Source organism: Passer domesticus, chromosome 8, assembly GCF_036417665.1.
Source record: "Passer domesticus isolate bPasDom1 chromosome 8, bPasDom1.hap1, whole genome shotgun sequence".
In the NCBI taxonomy this organism is placed as follows: domain Eukaryota; kingdom Metazoa; phylum Chordata; class Aves; order Passeriformes; family Passeridae; genus Passer; species Passer domesticus.
The window spans coordinates 43,667,431-43,686,383 of record NC_087481.1 but is presented as its reverse complement, the minus strand read 5'-3'; the positions used below and the strand labels follow the sequence as shown (position 1 = coordinate 43,686,383).

Here is an 18,953-nt window from a genome sequence, read left to right as displayed (position 1 = left end):
GAAGAGCCATGGCCAGGCCAGGTCCAGACAGGGATTCCACCATGGCCATGTCAACACCACCCACAATGTTGTAAAGGCACCAGCTTTGCCCTGGCACTGCAGGGCAGGAAGAACAACACTAAAATCCTTGTTTCTAAGGGCAGGGAGGAGCAGGAGAAGACAAAAATACCTTCTGCATAGGCTGCTCCTGTCATGGCACGCAGACTGGGAGGCAGCCCCTGGGCACAGGAGCCATTTCCCCATGGTGCCAAGCACCAGGGCCAGCCTGGCCTCCTGCACTGCTCAGCCAGCAGCGCCTGCCACTGCCATCAGGCCAGCACAGCCCACAGAGACAGGGACACAGCACAGGTCTGAGCTGAACCCTGGGAGCAGAACAAGTCTAGGGACTGGTTTTAGCTGGTGTAAGGCTTCAGATAAGGAGGACATCTGAACAGGGTAGTTATGAAACACTGGGTCAATGGTACCTTGGGTGCAAGTCATCACCAGATTTTAACAGCAACAGTGGACACCTGACTGAAAATCCTTGGAATAGTGATTTATTCATCAAAGGTCTCCAGCCCATTCTGGAGGTCAGTGGGAATGCACCAAATAGTCCCTTTTGGTTTTATAATCCATCAGTCTGCAAAATCTAGTTAAATTTTAGCACGTGAAGGAGTGAATTGGGTAGCTGGTCAAAAGAGCTTCACTTTGCAGATGACTTACACTTATCTTGTGGAAAATTTCTCATTGCTGATCTGAGAGCCTCTTACATTCTTTCTACAACTCACTTCATATCTCAAAACCATATTACAGCTTAAATAACATCTACTATAAACACTGTCAAACTGAGTCAGTATCCCGTGGTTGCTGGAAAGGAAAAATGCCTGATCCCTGATTAAAGAAAAACTCAAAAGATCTGCCATATTAAATCATTGCTTTAGAGAAGAATTAATCTCTTTTTTAAAACAGTGAACCCTCAGAGCTTTCTTTCTTGATTCTCCAGAGTTTTAAAGATTAAATATAATAAGAAATTTTTTGTACTTTTCCCAGTTTTAAACTTAAGAGGACAATGTGATTTTGAAAGTTAAACTTGGATTCTTGTATAAATAATTACATTCCACTAAAGTTCAAAAACCAAATTAACAAAAAAGACAATATGAAGGAATGAAAATCAAATATAAAATAAATCCTTTTAAAAATTGAGAGAAACACAGTAGATCAGCAGAATACAGAGCATGTGAAACAAGAATGGTGGTTTGGAAAGTTGGAAAAAGAAGATAAAATTAAATCTTGCTAATACTTGTGTAGACTGGATGTATTTGCATCTCAAATAATTAAATTTTTTCTTTCTTTTTTTTTTCCTAGAAACCTTCTCATTTGTTATTGACTTCTAGAAGAAGATGAACATTTTAACAACAGCTGTAAGTGGTTTAACAATTTTACTCAGTTTAACAAAACCCCAGTATAGCAATCTGCTCTGAACTTGGTAAAAGTAGTTCTTTTTCTGGTTTCAGACAGTAGTTTCTTATGTGAAGGAAAGTGAAAATGTGAAAATGTGCTGGTATACCAGAGGACTGGCTGGTTGCAAAAGTTACATTCATAAGCAACAGGATAAACTAAGGACTAGCTATTCAGATTTCAGAATAAATAATTCAGGGAACAGTTAACAGTCTCTAAGTAAGGATAAGAAGTTCCAGTGATGAAGGTGGTTTTGGCTCTAGCCCCACAGCTTTAATCCTACCATTTACAGTCTGTGCTTGGGCCTCTGATCTCCTTGCATGTGTTGTAGCTCAGCTCTGTGAAAGAAATGAGATTTTGCATATGTCCATGTATTCTGAGATGAAGTATCATCCATAGTTTATGGGGTTGACTGATTTATAGAGATGCAAAGTTTGATACCTGCCTATTTAATCTGTTCTTCTGAGCAATACATCATCAAAGATTATAAGTAACTGTGCTATTATCCATCTAGAAATTTAGTGGGGTTTTAAGCTTCTCTAAGTTTTCATGTTTGCTTTTAACACTCCATCAAACATTTATTTTACCTCCTAGCAAACATATGTTAAGCATAAATGTGTATTTTACATAGTAGTACAAGGGGAAAACATTATTTATTGATAGTAAAAAATTCTCTTGAGGAAATAACCATATATTATTTCCTGGCAAAATCATGGTAGTGCTCTGTCTGGATTACACTGCTAATACTCAGGAAATCCTTGTGAAGTCAATACAAATATTTTTAAATATTTATTAAAATACTCAAACACACTGCAGATTGCTTTGTTCCACCACATTCCATCTTTCAATCCATTCACATCCAGTTGAATCAGATGAAAGGAAGATATGTGGCAGGCTTTCTAAATTACCTGTCAGAATGAGGGAAGAAGACATTAGAGAAAGAGCAGAAGACATGACAGGACATGGCTGGGGAGTGTACTATAGCCTTGGAAGAAATTGAGGCCAAACTACTGATGTAACAAACTGGATTAAATATCTCTTAATGTCACAAAAACTCTCTCTCCTTATTTGCTTAAGTCAGGGGACAAAGATAACAACAGGGAAGAGCTTTTTGAGAGGAAGTCTGCTAAAATATAGTGGGAATCACAGAATCTACAGCATAAATGGAGACACTGTTAAATGGATAAAATGTTAAAAGCAATGTAAGAATGAAATTTTCTTCTGCTTAATTTTAAGCCTCTTTCAAAACAGATTTCATAATTAGTATTTTCTTTCATCAAAGCAAATGCATTCTTGTGCAATGTGGTTTATGTATACACTTTGGGGACACCACATGTAGCAAAATGTACATAAAGTAGATTACTGTAGAAAAGTTAGTGCAGAAACATTGAAAATTAAATGGAAGTGCAGATGGTACTAAGTACATCTTCAGACAGTTGACTCTGAAGGGAATCTACAGTTTTGCTAGTTTTGTAGAAGGAACTTGAAATTTCTACTTTGACTTGCCTAAGGAAACTTTCATTAAAATAGACCTTCTGCGGAGTTGTCAGTTTTCAACCAGAGTTTTCTATGGATTCATTAAAACCTGCTAGTTTTAAGAATTCTAAAGCCTTAACTAAATTAAGTATTGTAAAGACTACACTATTATTTAGGTTTTACTATCATTTGAAATCTGTGAACTCAAATTTCCTATCTGTGGCCACAAATGACAACTAATTTTTCTTTATTTTTGTGTAGCTCTTTCTTTTTCCCTAGCTGTTTTGACACACAGGCATTTTTTTACTCCCTAAGGCCCTAGGCACATAACTTAAATTTAGCATGTAATAGAAACTGAATGCATTGTAACATTTTTGAAAGTAATAAAAGCATCTGGATGACTAAGCAAAACAAAGCTCCAAGGTTTCCATTCATAACAATGCATACATCTAGGAGCATCATGCAAAAAGGTATACACAGAATGTCAGGAGCCATTCAAGCAAGCAATTTCTTCCTGGCTCTTTACTTAATACAAGACAGTTGCCAAAGAGGTCCCCATTTTCTGAAATAATGTAAGAGAGTAAGCACCTTGGTCCAACTCCTTCAAAGAACTGGAGCATGAATACTTGATGTTTGACAGTATTTGTACCTCTCTGGTATTCTCTTTCCATCCATTATCACCAGTTCAGTGCCTCCCCTCAAATGTGAGAGTACATCCTTGTCTGTCTGCCAAGAAAAAGTCACTGTACAATGTATTCAAAGTGATTTATGAGCTGAAAGCAAAACAGAGGAACTGAATAACCAAACACAGATACACGCAGCAGTATCATTTAATCAATTACATTACCCACTTTTATGATACACTTGTGAATTATGTTCTTTTTGCATGTATAATTAGAAGGTAGAACAGATGGTGAAAGCTTAGTTTAAAGGCCTTAGATAAAGTTTTAAAATAACCACTGCTGCCAAGTGATCATTCACTGTAACAGGATATATTTTTCATTAAGTTATGTTTTTGCCATGGTCTAATACACTAGATGGTAATGAGACTGTAAAAACATTACTCTCCAGGGTCTTACTCCACCAGAGTTCATTGTAAAGGAATGTGAACATGGAGTGGAAGATTAGGGGTGGCTCTAAGGTACATTGTCATAGCTCATTTAAGGGTACTCTAAGGAATGATGACTGAACAATCATCTCTGAGAAGCCAGCACCACTTTGAGAGGAAGGAAAATGATATCCTAATATGTAACCACTAATGCTTTAGGCATGTTCCAAGCTCATATATGGACATTTATCAACATGGAGCAAAGGAAAGTACTGAAAAAGAGAATTACTTGCAATTCATTAAGGACTCTAATAACTAAGGGCAGAGGAAAACATCAACTCGTCTTCCTATAACCCTGCTCATATATTTTTCTCTTGATACTGTAGAGCACAAACTACATTATATATTGCATTCATGCTCCCTGAAGGTCTTAGTTTTATTATTTGTTTACATCAGAAAGCATTTTAAAAGAGGTTTGGTGGCTGTTTAAAAGATAACAGCTTTCTCCCTGGCTTCATTTGGAAGCAAACCTGCACTTCTGTATGCTTGTCTTTTTGTGTAGTCCACTCAAAACAGGATAGGGAATTCTTTCTAGGGAACAAATATGTCTAACAACTGATGTAAAATAGCTGTAAAATAGGTATTTCCTGATGTACAAAATGCCTAGGACAGCTCCTGACTGCTTGACACAGTCTAGCAGCATCACAGTGGAGACAGTCTTTGCACGATTTTTAGATTCCCACCACACTGCAACACTGATGGACATACTGCTGGAGCAGGAAATCAAAAAAGGTAGTCAATTATGCAGTGATTCAGCCACTGACTTGTTTCTGGGTCAACCTGGTGATATGTGACCTTGAAAAAGATGCAACCACACCCTTGGAAAGTTAATCATTGTAGGTGCTGATTATTTGATCAAAATTGTTGGTCAAAGAGAAAAGCGGCACTGGATATGAAATGTGTTGATTTTCAGGAAGAATTATTAGCTACCAAGTCAAAAAATGTACATAAGTTTTTCTATGCTTACTTAAATCCCCATGGTATATCTGCAAAAATTATACTTTTCCTTTCAAATCTTTTTTTAACGTCTTACAAAACAATAAACACAAACACAATGCACTTGGGTGAATCCTCTTTTAAAATAAAGCTCGTTACATCTTTGCACTGGTTATAGAACAGAGGAAGCAGAACATTTGAAATCATACTTGCCAGTTTTTACTACTTACTGTACAAATCTAGGAAGGTTATTTTACTAGTTATTTAAATATTTACAAAGATATGTCCTCATATATTTATACACTTGGCAGTGATTTGCTTTTTGCTCTGTTTTGTACTGTAGAGAAGAAAAAGCAAACAACAAAACAACCCAAGCAAAAACTAACAGATGCTGATCCTTTCATTTTGTTATTTTTAGGATTATACTGATGACGTTCATTCTAATGATCTTCAGTATACCTAAGCACAGTATATGAAAAGATCAATAAATAACAAGTCCTACTATTTATTTGTTTCATTGGCAGTACAATGTAGTGGTTGTTCATTAACAGCCCAGAAGCTTCATAGGTTGTAATGAAGCAGGATCTTTCCAGCTGGTAACCTTTCCTTTCCCTCTTATACAACCCACCTAGTGATCAAAGTCTAGCAGATATTTTTATGCTGTACTCTCAACATGCTTCTCACAGTATTTCTCATGTCATAGCAATGCTGAAGTTACAGATATACCAGGTGTTCTTGAAAAATAATATTCTTTTATAAAGGTTTTTAATAATAACAATCATTAAGTAGAAGGAAACAGGAATAATATTCAAGTATATAAAGTATGGAAGAAAAGAAACAAAAACAGCTGGAAGGCACTTGTGGACTCCAACTGAAGACAATAATTTACCATAGTGAGACATCTCTCTATTTTAGAAATACCATCTACTTCATTCTTAAAGCCAGAAGGCATGGTATTTCCTGTGACAACTAGAATGCCAAATAGCTCATAATAATTTAAATTTAACTACTGGTTAAAATAAACACATAGTTTGTATATGTATGTAATACTCTCACCACAACAGCAGTTTCCTCAACACATCTTGGTAAACAGCAATTGATGTTCTGAGGTAACTGGTCTTCTGTTTCTTTACCACCTGAAAATGATATATTGTATTACTTTTAGCTTTAAAAGTTGTACAAACAAAAAGTAATCAACCTGTCATCTTTCACATTTAAAATATCCAACACCTTATTAGTACCATGATTTTCTGGAAAAAAAATAAAAATCTTAAATAAAAATCAAAGGAGGTAACCAGCACTCGTGACTTTACTGTTTGCTCTTGGTATGATACCAAGATACAGAAACTGCTGCCACTTCTTTTTAGTAAAAAAATACTTTGCAGATGTTAGAGAATCAAGCTTTATGCATACAATAAATAATGCAGCATTTTCAAGTGCAGAATGTAACTAATATGAAAGCTACAGAAAATTCTCCTCCATAACTAGAGGTAAATTGCATAAAGCTTATCAATTCCTTTGATCCCATTTTAACTGCTGCATTTGTCTTTGCAATGGAGGGTTCTTAGGAGTCTTAGATCTACTTCAGCTTTGCAATGTGACATTTTTATCTTGAAACAGATTGAGAAAATAGAAGGACTTTTGTGATCACATCAGAGTTGACATTGCAATCTGCACCATACCTAAATCTCATCCTACACTGGAAGAGAACTCCCACACTATCCTGCCTGTTGAAGCTTTGTAAAATAGACAGGTTGACTGCTTGGTGATTTGAGATCCGGAGAATGACAGCCATTGCTTTTGACTCTATATAAGCCTTACTTCACACTTTCATTTGTATTTAGCTTTATAGCAGCTTCCCCTCTTCAGGCCTTACTTATTAAAGCATTATTTTAAAAACCTGTATTTCTCCAGCTCTTCTATGTCCATTTCCCACTATTGTCAAACATATAAAGACAGACCTTCATCCTGGCCTATCAATTACCAGCACCTCCACTCTCTCCCCAGAAGGAGCAATTTTTTATGAATTCTATTATTGCCTCACTACTCACATCCCTGTTGCTCCTTGAATTTGACTCCCTTATCTGTTTTCTTATACTTTCCTCCTTCATTTTAAGGATTGTCAAACAAAATTTCTGACATATTCTACAGATTCCCAGTGACTGAGTTGTATTTGGCATCTCCACAGCATCACCAACACCTACGATTCAACACACACTTCTATGTTTCCTGCCAAGTGTAAAAACCTAAGAAGGTCCCAGGTTTCCAGAGTGCAACTTACATTAAGTAGTATTAAAAAAAATCCTGGTCATATAGCTACACATTTATTTTTGTTTCCTCAGGATGAAGTGTTGCCTTACTAATTTATAAACTTTATTGCTGATAATGTTTTTATACCTTTTACATTTTTGTCAAATGTGCTCCGTGCCATTTTGCTTTTATTTGCTGTTAGGACAATCACTCAATAAAAAGTCTCCTATATTTTATAAGCTTTCAATTAGTTGTCTTTTGTAACCAAAGGCTGTATTTCCTTTATATATACCTAGAGTTATTTCAGAATCATGTGACTCAGCAAACATATGCATTTCAAAATATTTCCAACTCTTTATGCATTTCTTTGTGCTGTTTCAGTCGTCACTGCACCATGGGACTCTAATGAGGAGATTTCAAGTACTGTTTTTTTTCCTACACTGCCTATATTAGTCTTGTCTGGCTGTAATTTGGAGACCAGTGGTCAATTTCTGATCTTAGGCTGTTTTGGGATTTTTAATTTCTTGCAAAGGATAAAGCTTAGCTCTGGTGTCTCTCAGAGCGTTCCATTCTTGGCCCAGTACTGCTTCTAATCTTTACACTGGCACTGAGAGGACAAAGTCTTTGGCAGTATTTGCATGTCCCTGCATGGATGCTGATACTCCACTTATCTTTCTTTAACACCTTCTATCCCTCAGGCACTTTTATTGTTCTTAGATCATTTGTCCGATCTCCACTACCAGACGCGTTGTAATATTTTCCATCTAAATTCAACCAAAAAGATGAAAGCAGGTTATTTTTGCTGGCAAAGGTTGTTAAGCTGTTATTTTTCTCTTTAATACATAAGCAATCCTGTATCTAACATTCAGTCCAAATATGAAAAGGAGAAGAGAGCTGCCAGTCTGGTTATTAATATTTAAAGCTTAGGTCCATTCGGTTAACTGATCTTTATTTCTGCTAAGATAGACTGCTCTTTTATTATCTTGATATTGATACCTTGCAGCAAGATAGCTGTGAACCTGTCCATATTTTGAAATCTACTCTTTTTTACAAATTGAAACTCATAAAAAGTATTGTTGCCTGTGTCTTCTCTGAAATATTTTAAACTATTCATATTCAACACTTGGAACTCATAAAAAAGTATTGTTGCCTGTGTGTTCTCTGGAATATTTTAAACTATTCATGTTTAACAGTTGAGTTCATCTCTGGTTGTACAGAGACCTGAAAAAATACCTGCACCCCAATTTTTAAAAACAGGATACAGAATAGACCACAAATCCTAAGAGAGACTGACAGAAGAAAAACTTAAAGCTAGGTCTACTAAGACAAAATATGGCTCACTTGTGTCACAGGTAATGGGTTAAAATAAGGTACCCTTGTATTGGTAGTACACCTGGACAAGCCATATAGAGCCATGCAGACCCTGCATTGATCCCTTTTAGTGCTTTAAACATCGATACATGGAATTTTTTTTTTTTTTGCAATGTTGCACCAAGAGCTGCTACATCTACCCTTTTAAAGTTCTTCTTTTTGCAAAGATTTTTCACTTTGCATTGTGTCATACAGTTCTGTTGCAGGTGACTAAATGTGTTAACATGAATAAAAAGATGTGTGAGGCTTGGGTCAGTTAATATTCTTAAGGATAAAAAGCTCTCTGATAATGGATCCGTGGAGTGAAGGGTACCACAGGTGTCAGCAGCACCACAAAGAACAGTAGAGTTTGATCCAAAGAGTTAAAACGTGTTTTGTCTGCAGCATTCTTCCATTGTTATCTGCAGCCTGAAAGTGGATGAGAACATGCTGGAAAACTGAAGAAAAGAAACAATGGCAAGCAAGGACAGCACAGAGTAAAAAGCTAAAGCAATGCACACACCAACAATGAATGTTCTTGAAGAGAAGAACTACAGAAGCCCAAATCTTCTTGAGCAAGGGTTCCCTTTACTTTGGATTACTCCACAGTGGAGAAACACCAGTGCATCCTTCACCGCAGGAGAGCTTATATTCCCTTGCAATTAAACACTGCATTTTAAGATGCTTAAACAGACAGAACCTGCAAGCTATCACTAGGACAAATGTTACTTTGATTTGTTTAACAACAGATTATAATAATTTCCTTCTCACAATGTGAATGAAAAGGTTTAAACCGAAGTGAAAATCCTGACATTTTGAACAAGTTTTCTGACTTTTTAAATATATGGCCAAACATGCATTTCTGGATACTTAACACTTTTTTAAATATGTGAAAACCTCTTTGAGCTTTCCATGAGCTGACAAGGAATGAAAGGAGAGTTGTCAAGGAAATTTCTGCAGTACAGTAAATTACATACGGATGCATTTCCCAATGCCATTCCCAGAGTTTTACCTCTGCTTCAGCTGTCACACTCAGCTGAAATCCAAAAATAAAATTGCTTTGTCTAATTGCTTAAAATGTATTGAACAAATGAATGTGAAAACAGGATACTCTAAATCAGGAAAAAAACCCATTAGATTTTACAAGGACTTGATTTTATAAGTTTAGATTAGATCTTATAAGGGCTATCATGGCCCTTAAAACTTAAAAGCTAGTGCCTATTTTCCATTTTTATATCAGTGCAGCATATTAAAAATAGCATCAACACAAGATTATAACTATATTTTTAAAGATGCAGAAGTCTTCTTTATCATTCATACATGTGAATATCCATTTTTCATGTGCACGATTTTCATCCTACAAGCCAGAAAATACAGCCAATTCCAACAATGTCACAAATTGCAGTGTCATCACCATCATGAAAATTCAAGCACAGAAACCTTTACTGTAGAGAAGTTTATTCATCTATGCTCATGCTGGTTTAAAGCATCTCATAACTGCTGATGATGATTACAGCAGCCTGTCAGTGACTGGCTTCAGCAAAAGCCATCTGGATGGGACATGGCACAATAATTTCCTCCACCATCTCAAAACATACTTGCAGCTGAGCTTTTCCTCTTTTCAAGATAAGAAAGTAGTTGAATGCTTCTAACATAATAGATTGTCAAAGTCCAATTTATTTATTCCATACAGTATCTGAACATATTGCATACCACATAAGCTCCACAGTTTACATTTACCAACAGATGTTTTTCTTTCTGGAGCAGATGGTATATTGAGTGTACTGTGATATAATTCACATTTGCATTATCAGTTGTGAATGCTAATGCATTCCATAAACTGAGGGGTTTTTTTAATAAGATATTTTAATAACCATAGCTTCTCTGTATTAATCAATTTGTTTGATATCACAATCAAAAAACCCCAAATTTCTCAGTTGCACAAAAAGATAAGATTTTTCTTATTCAAAGATAAGATTTAGAAAGAAAACCCCAAGAATGAAAAGAAAGGGGCCAGAAAGGTAACAATTTTTTATTACCCTTGTCTGATATGTGCATACTTATTCTGGTTTTAGTTGTTAAATATTAAACTTCAAAGTTAAATAATTTTACTTTTGCAAGAATTCCAAATTTTCTAAGCTGTGAGCTAATATTGAGTCATACATGTTTATCAACAAAACTAGATAAACTTTCTTTATGAAGTCCTTATAGGCATTAATGAAGTGAAATAACTGTAAGTTGAACATGTTGCCAGATAATGTTAGTAACTTCACTATTCTTGGGCATGATGATGGTCCTGCTAAATTTACAAACAAAACCCAAATTATTTTGGATTTTCTTTCAACTTGCATTATTTTGCCCATTATGTTCTAGAATGCTACAAACAAGTACCTGGAAGGCCCTGCTAAGTAACTTCCTAAAAGGAATAGAACAGATAACACCTGCAGGTCCCAGCAGTATTCTCCCTTTACAGTATCCAAGGTATATTTTCACATAAATGAATTCTCTATTTGTTTACTTTCTGTCAATGACTACAGGTTTATCTTGATTCAACTAAACATCCCATTGTCAGATTACTTCTTTCTTCCACCAGTTTCATCCCACACAGGCAGTGCAGGCACAAAGCAGTTCTGTCACTGGCACAAACATGTCCATCCTTCTTTAAGGGCACGAATTCTCACCAGTTTAAAATCAGTGTGGCTGAAATGGGTCTCCTGATTCAGAAGCCCAAAGTCTGGTTTGTGCTGGGTGAGAGCAAACACCTCCTCATAAATGCAAATCAATCATTGCTGAATACTGTGCTGCTGTTGGGTGTCTTAATATTTCTTCTTATACAGTTTGCTTGGTTTTGCACAGAAATGCCTCAAATGTTTAATTGAACACTTAGGGGCTAAGAAAGTGCTGTCCAGATTATGAAAAAATCCCCAACCAAAGAAAGGACATAGCAGTGAAAAGACCTCTGGTTGGAGGTGCTGCAATTTGTAATAATGCTTTCATAATGAGCTTTGTATGAGGATCAAAAGCTAAAATGTGACCTGTCTGTTTTACAACCAGAAATCCATACAACAGCAAGAAAACTAATGATACATATAAAAAGCTAAGAATTTTAGGCTTAAATTCTTAAATTCTGTTCCCTTAGAGAACCCTGTGGCATACTATGATTGATATATCAGCATAATTTGAGATTGTTGTCTCTGTCTGCTTTTAGATGAATTATTTGCAGTAAAATTCAACTAGCACTCAACATCATATGGCTGTTTCTGTGATCTTTTTGAAGAGCTAAAAAGGGAAAATGAACAGTTGTCCTGTTGCAATAAGAGTAGCTGTCAATCCTCTTTGCTTCTCTTTAAAGGAATTGCTGAGATTACAGATTCTGCAAGCTGGATACTTTTGAAGATACTATTCCCCTTTCCCAACAGCAAGAAATCATTACGTGTAATAATGGTTTTTCACAACTAGACCATTGAGACAGATGTTTCTCATACCACAAGTCATTTGTTTTCTTTGAATTCTATTCATTTAATGTAATATACTTCAGCTCTCAGGTGAGCCTCCCCTATTGTTTTACAAATATTATGACCTTATCTTAAAATTTGTAACTCATTAGAGTTCATAATTATTCATTTTTGTTATTATTTCCCATTTGTCTGTGGTTAATTTGTTCTACCTTGTGCATAAAAGTGTTTTTCACGGATTTTTAAGTACCCACCTTATTTTGCATGAGAAGTATTTTCTTCTAGAGGGATTTAATACAACTCACTGAGGTTCTTCATTTGACTTCTTAGGGAATGGAATCACTGCAATATTAAGTTCATCACTGACATCTCTGATAATCTTCATATCTGTTCATCCCTCCCTTACATTAGAAGAATGTTTATTCTCTGCTCAGCCCTTCTTTTGAAAAGCTTGCAATTCTTGATTTGCTGGTAGTTTTGTATGATCATTAAACTTCAGTTCAAATGTTTCCTGGAGAATTTTTTTTTTGTCTTTTGAAAGCTTTAATGTATATTCATTTGTCATCTATTGTAGATTGTCTGTCACTAAATCTCAATGTGGAGTGGCCCACCCATCTACAGTTTCCTTCTTACTTGGGTGGTTTTGAAAATCCTTCCCTGTATACACACATGTGCCAGTGGGGCTTGCAGCACATTTTAAAAATACATAGTTCACTTCACAGTTCACTAGGCCCCTTTATGTGTATCTGATAGAAATTTGCTTAAAGCTGTTCCATGGCCAATTTCCTGGTCATATGTGGTCAAAGGGAACATCTGGGTCCTTCAGGTGAGTAAAAGAAAGGGGTTGTGAACTTTTTCAACAGGGAGAAGGAGAGCACTTGTTCTGTGGTTGGCAGTGGACTCCTTCAGATGTGTGTCCTTGTCCCCTCATGAAATCAAATCTAACTGGGGCTAAGGGGTGAGATGAATGGGAGAAAAACACCCATATTCCTTCTGTGGTTGTGATATCCAGTCTGAAAGGACACTGATATTTATGGTATTTGGCTTCTTTTTTAGTGTTGGTATTGTGAAGGATTCAAATTAAATCATCAATCATTTGTCAAGAGCCCTGCAACAGCTCCAGCCCTGCAACCAGTCTGTCAGGGTTTCCAAAACAACCACTTCCCACTCACACAACGCCAACACAAAGTATACTTTCTAGCAGTCTTTAACACATCTAAAAGCATACTGTAAAAGGACAAAAGGCAGAGAATTAAGTCTCTGATATCCTAGTTTAGTTTAAAACACAGAAACCCAGTTCATATATCATAATACAGTTACAGCAGAACCAAAGGATTTCAGGATCACCAGAAGCAGCAGATCCCAGCTATCCTCTCAATGTATTTTGATCTTATGTGTGTCAGAGGAGTGCAAAGGCAAAATTTCTCCACCATTATATGTTGAAGTGTGGGATTTATAGAGTACACTTATGGAAGCCACAGGCCCAAGTGGTCTTTCAACCCATCCTTAGGCTACTAAAAATGGAACATTTTCAGACTTGTATCATCAGCAACAGCTTCCAACTGCAGAAACACTCCTACCCAGTCACACAATTACATAACCTCCTCAAGCTCCATTTTTGAAGTTAGATCAATCCAGCTGTGAAGAAAATTCCAAATCATCTCTCTTTTAGTGGTTAGAAAAATACAAAGACCATTATTTTATTTTCAAAGTGCTGGGATATGATTTTTTATTATTTGCCTTTTTTCCCCTAAATGTTGCAACCACAAGTTTCTGGAATATAATCTGCACTTCCCCAGCAGAGAAATCAACTTTTTTAAAAATTGAGACCTTTCTTGCTATTTTCTATTATATCTTAATGCATAGCTTCCTTAAGGGGAAAAGACACTGAAGCTTATAGAAAACAGAATAATTTGGACATAATATGTGTGTATATAGCAGCAAACACATGAAATTATGCTATTCCTGCTAGAAAGGCTTTATTTATTTAATAAAAAATGCATCTGAGTTAGTTTCATATAAATATTGTTCTCTTAAAACCTCATAATGGCAGGAAAGGGTCTGGGGAGCCTTGCTATTTCCAAAAATCTCTTTAATGAGCATGTTGATTTTGGCAAGAATGAAACACAAAAGGAACTATACCATTTAGTATTATTTTTTGCTGCACAGTCACGAAGGAACTGGAATCAAATACCTGCAAACATAAAAAAAGTAGCTTGGTTTTCAGTAGGTGTGTTTATGTACTAAAACACAGAAAACTGGGAGATTTTGTACTTACCCAACACATGTTCTCTCTCCTTCTCTCCCCATGGTCAGTAACCATGTGCAAACAGGATTGATTCTCATCAGCCAAGTGATTTCCCTGAGGCACCTGGGCTCTTGGGATGTGCAGTCCAGCACCATCCCCCCACCATGTGGAGTTTCTGTATCACCAGTAGTATGTGGAAATAGTGTTTATTTGGAGGCACCCACTGAAAAATAGTGTTAGATTTTATGGGTTGCCTATAATACACATTTATTGAAGGAGACATTAAACAGCTTTCTAATTATTCTGAAGGGATTTGAATAGCATTCATGGGGAAAAGCCTTTTCCAGTTATTGTCTGACATTGTGCAAGGTGGTACCTCTGGTTGGCTTTAGCAAAGGCCCTTAGCTCAGGGTGACACAAATACATTTTCACATAATAGCTGGTACTGAGAAGAGTGCCCTGTAGTACACCTAAGGAGCCTCTTCAGATAAAACAAGTCACATTTGATGCATCCTAATTAAAGTAAAAGACACTTTGTGTATCTGCACAGCAGGGCTGAAAGACTGCTTGGTCTTCCTCGTAAGGAAGGATTCCAGAGCTTTCCATCTTCATTTGTTTATGTGACGTTAATTAACCTGTTAGGCCCAGGACCTGGTTATTTTAACAGCAGTTGCCAAAGAAAACTGTAAAATAGAAAGTAATAGCTGTGCAAAAAGTGAAAGAACATATTTCATACCAAGGAATAAGATGGTCTCACCTGAGAAAGCCAAACAATTCTGCCCACAAACTGTAGAAAAGACATTTTATTTGGGGGTTATAACATTTGCAATTCTTTGGGTTTGGGTTTTTTTAACATTCTTGAGTTATTTATGCAAAATAGCAGCAGTTCTCAGGTTTCCAGTTATTTGCAGAAAGTCCACGTGGCTGCAGTTGTATGAGTCTTTAGGTTGCCCAGATTTGGAATTTTGTAGAGCTGTGTAGATAGAATTAGCTTTTCCTTCAGCACATCAGTCCTTTAGACATTAAATACATTATTACTCATCAAATTAAATACATCTCATTGCCTTTGCCTTAAGAGATTATTTAACAAATCATACATTATTTCAAACCATGAAAAAAAATAACAGTGGCTTTCCTTTTACTTTTCCCTTTTTTTCCCAGAGATAGAATTACTTGGTAATTCTTAGAGAGTTAGTATGTAGATGCTTATTAAACCAGTTATCCTTCTCTACTCTCTACTTGCCAAATTGCCTTGGTGTAGAAGCAGGGGAGGAGGGACAGACATTTTTAAAAAAACAGCCTCCAGGGAGTTTACAACTGAATTAGTTTGACATGATTTGTTTCTGATGAACAAATTACCAATAACTTATCACTTTATTTTCCTCTAGGTGCATTAAAAATACAGTCTATTAATCATTCGAGCAATTTAGGAGATATTAAGTGCACTGATCTGAAATTCTCTCTTCCCTTCCTCCTGTTACAAACAGTGGTCTGTTCCTGTTACAAGTGTTTGCCCTTTGCAGGCCCTGAGGCCCCACCTGTCCTTCATGAGCTCAGAAGCTTCAGTGCCACTGACTCCAACAGTTCCATCACACTGGAGGGACTTTCCACTAGCACATGGATCCACATCTGCTCAGCTGATGAAGGCTTCATTTCCTTTAACCTGTTCCATCCCAGCTCTCCTCTATGACTTTTATATTTTCTAATTACAATCTCAGCTGACTGCTTTGGCAGGTTACTTCTTTGGCAGGAGCTGTCAGGGGTGGTCCTGCACATGGTACCTGCAATAGTGGCTGAGGTAGCAGCTGCTCCACTGAAGGTGGGCACAAGAGAAGACATCTTCTTCATGGTCAAGCCATCCTGCTCATCTAGGCAGTTCTTTTCTTTAACACAACCTCTCACTTATCAGGCCCATATTTTTTTTAAACAGTTGATTCAGTGAGCAATCTGTAAGACGTAGTCTAAATAAAGTTCAGAAGAATTGAGGGAAATAAAGAATAAAATGATATGCTGACTTCTTCTAGTCTTGGAGGAGCTGACAGAACTTGTGTTGGTATTTTTTCCCTCACAGGTGGCATAATTATAACTGATGCATAGGCACCCAAGATATGAATGATTTATTTATGTGGAATTCAGAATTTTTTATATTTTGTGTGTGTCTTGAAGTTTGCAGAAACAGCACAACTGGAATGTATAATTTGTTATAAATGTTGGCCAAGTAGAAAGAATATTCAAACAATGTAGCATATCTTTTGTTTTCTTCCATTAGGACTGAAAAATGTCACTGCTACTTAAGTGTCAGCATCCTGATGCAAAACACAGAGAAGCTACTTAAAACATCAGCACAATAAAGCAGGAAGCAATGCAAGTGCTTCATAAGTAGAGCAGTTTAGGAACTAGCATTGTATATTCAGCTCAGTTAGCAAAACTGCACTTAAATTGGGTGGTTTTATTGACACAGGCAAGAAGTAAATTCCTGCCATCAACACATTTTTCTACAACCCTGACTGAGGTTTTGGAATAGTTTACAATGCAGTCCTGTAGAAATCTATTCCCCAGTTGAAAGTAAAGAGTAAAAAAATAAGCATACTTTTTTTTAGTAACAAATACTGTTTGAATATGGGAAGCCTTTACTGTCAGTAATAACTGTTGTGCACAGCCCTGTCATTGCCATTCTTTCCTCATCATGTCAAGAGGTGCAGTCAGCCTCAACAGATGAAAAAAAATTCCAGATTTTTAAGGAAGAAAATTATTTGACAATCCTGGTGCTTTTAATCACCTTTATTCTCAAATGATGAATGATCAGTAAATAGCTTCATTTCCTAAAGTACTGAATGCCCCTGTTTATTAAAGGATAAATGTATCAGAGCTCCTTCATTGTCATTATGGTCACAAGAGCTACCTAGACATTTTCTGGAACCAAAATATCTCATAGGGATTTTATCAGAAAGCTTCTCACATCCTATATGAATTTCTGACTATAGACAGGGAATACCACTCTAGAGCAGCCAATAGTCCACCTGCTCAAGTAAAATCCCATTCCAATGCACTCACACTTACTAGTCAATAAAGTTCCATCTATCTAAATTGAGCACAGATAATTAAAATCTTTTGTCTTGGAGCAGTCACCAGCCTGACACTTAAAACCATTGTTTTCATGCAGGTTGTGATTCCAATTCCTGATTGAGGACCATTACACCTCATAACCTGACCCCTCTTTAGTCCAAACCAGTACTATATATTTGTGGTATTTTTTCTACACAATTAAAGACTGCTACTGGGTGATCCCACTTTCCCTTTCAAAATCCCTTCCTGTGAAATGTTTTTTAACTCTCACTGAATAATCAACTTGTTTGTAGTTTTTGTAGAATGGTGCCCTACCTGTGAAAATATTACAGCTGAAGCCTCAAGTTGCTGAGACTGCAAAGTAGTTACTGCCTAGGTCATTAAGCCTTATATACAGAGCAATATTATACATGGATTCAGCAAAATACATAAGAAATTCGGTTAAAGACCAGCATACATTTCAGTAATGTTTTGACTCAGCTCAAATGTTTTGAATTATTTACATATTGTTGTAGCTGACTACTTTAAAAAACAAGTATGTTCATACTAATGGTGAATTCCTATCATAAGCAAAAATCTCACCAGTTCCAAGTTTTCCCCCCAAAACAAGCTCTGTCTTATCACTCCCATGTAGAAGCTTCAAAACCAGAAAGGATTGGAAAAGATTTTGTAAAACTTAAACTCTTCTAGGAACATTAGCAAATGCAAGGGTCTTCTAATATTTATTTTTTTGTTATCATAGAAAAACTTATTATATATTTATATATAACTATACCAGACTGCAAGGTGGATAAAAAGACCATTGCAGTCAACTGATGAATGCACGATGGCAAATAATTTTAAGCATTCCTTTCCCATGGTTCGACATAATCCAAGCCAAGATGTGCAAAGATTTCTTCCTCACTTCCAGCTTTGAGAAAGATCCTCTGTGAAAAAAAATTAAAAGGAAAGTCAATAAGGGTGTTAGAAAGAAATTTCAATTGATGTTTTTTGCTGTTGAAAAGGAGTTAATATTTGACAGTTCTACCCATTGTATCCTCTATAGAATACACTGTCTTCATCAGTGTGCCTACCCTGAAATGTAAAAGCAAGTTAAAAAAGAATTTTAATGCTGCTTGATGTTTTCACTTTTCATGACTAGCTTACAACTTTGTTTTGATTTACTTTTTCCAAGACCCTCAAATCCAACTTACGTTTCCCTTCCATAATGGTCAGTAGCAGGACTTCCTTCATGAAATCATCAACGTTTTAAAATTAATACAGTAATGTCCTCTATAAGTGCATTCAAACTGATTTGATGGTGACACAAAATTGACCATAGCCAAGCACTAAGATAATCAATTAAGAACCAAGCTTTTTTATTCTTTATACACACTCCTTCTGAATGTTTTACAGTAAAATGCAGTTTTGTTTTTTACACCTGCACTTCTGATAATACAGGAGATTATTTTTACACAGGAACACTCATAAGCCTACGTGCTGTATGATGGCTGATGTAATAAAGTACATAGCCTTATGCATTCCTTTCATCACTAAAGTACAATAATAATTTTCAAAGCTACTAAGGTAGGTGAATAAGGTGAGTTTGGAAGCAAGAAAGATATTTCAATATTTCAGCAATTTCTGA

At 36.2% G+C, this 18,953-nt stretch overlaps 1 protein-coding gene and 1 long non-coding RNA gene across 11 annotated transcripts in view; one reads left to right on the top strand and one right to left on the bottom strand.

Annotated features, from left to right (window-relative positions):
* The first annotated feature begins 246 nt into the window (after nucleotides 1-246).
* Nucleotides 247-9,051, top strand: LOC135306647 (uncharacterized). The gene is made up of 3 exons (XR_010367450.1): nucleotides 247-348; nucleotides 1,345-1,400; nucleotides 8,986-9,051. It is a non-coding gene; the product is annotated as an uncharacterized LOC135306647 (long non-coding RNA).
* Nucleotides 9,052-15,077: 6,026 nt separating this feature from the next.
* DNTT (DNA nucleotidylexotransferase) overlaps nucleotides 15,078-18,953 on the bottom strand; it is a 130,085-nt gene continuing 126,209 nt past the window's right edge. For 7 of the 10 annotated variants that reach the window (XM_064430941.1, XM_064430945.1, XM_064430942.1 and 4 more), the window contains one exon: nucleotides 15,081-18,252. In XM_064430941.1, coding sequence (XP_064287011.1) covers nucleotides 18,166-18,252 — 87 coding nt within the window. In that variant the 3' untranslated portion in view covers nucleotides 15,081-18,165. Of the gene's footprint in view, nucleotides 18,253-18,953 lie in introns of all 10 variants that reach the window. The other 3 variants (XM_064430938.1, XM_064430940.1, XM_064430948.1) reach the window with 2 other exon arrangements.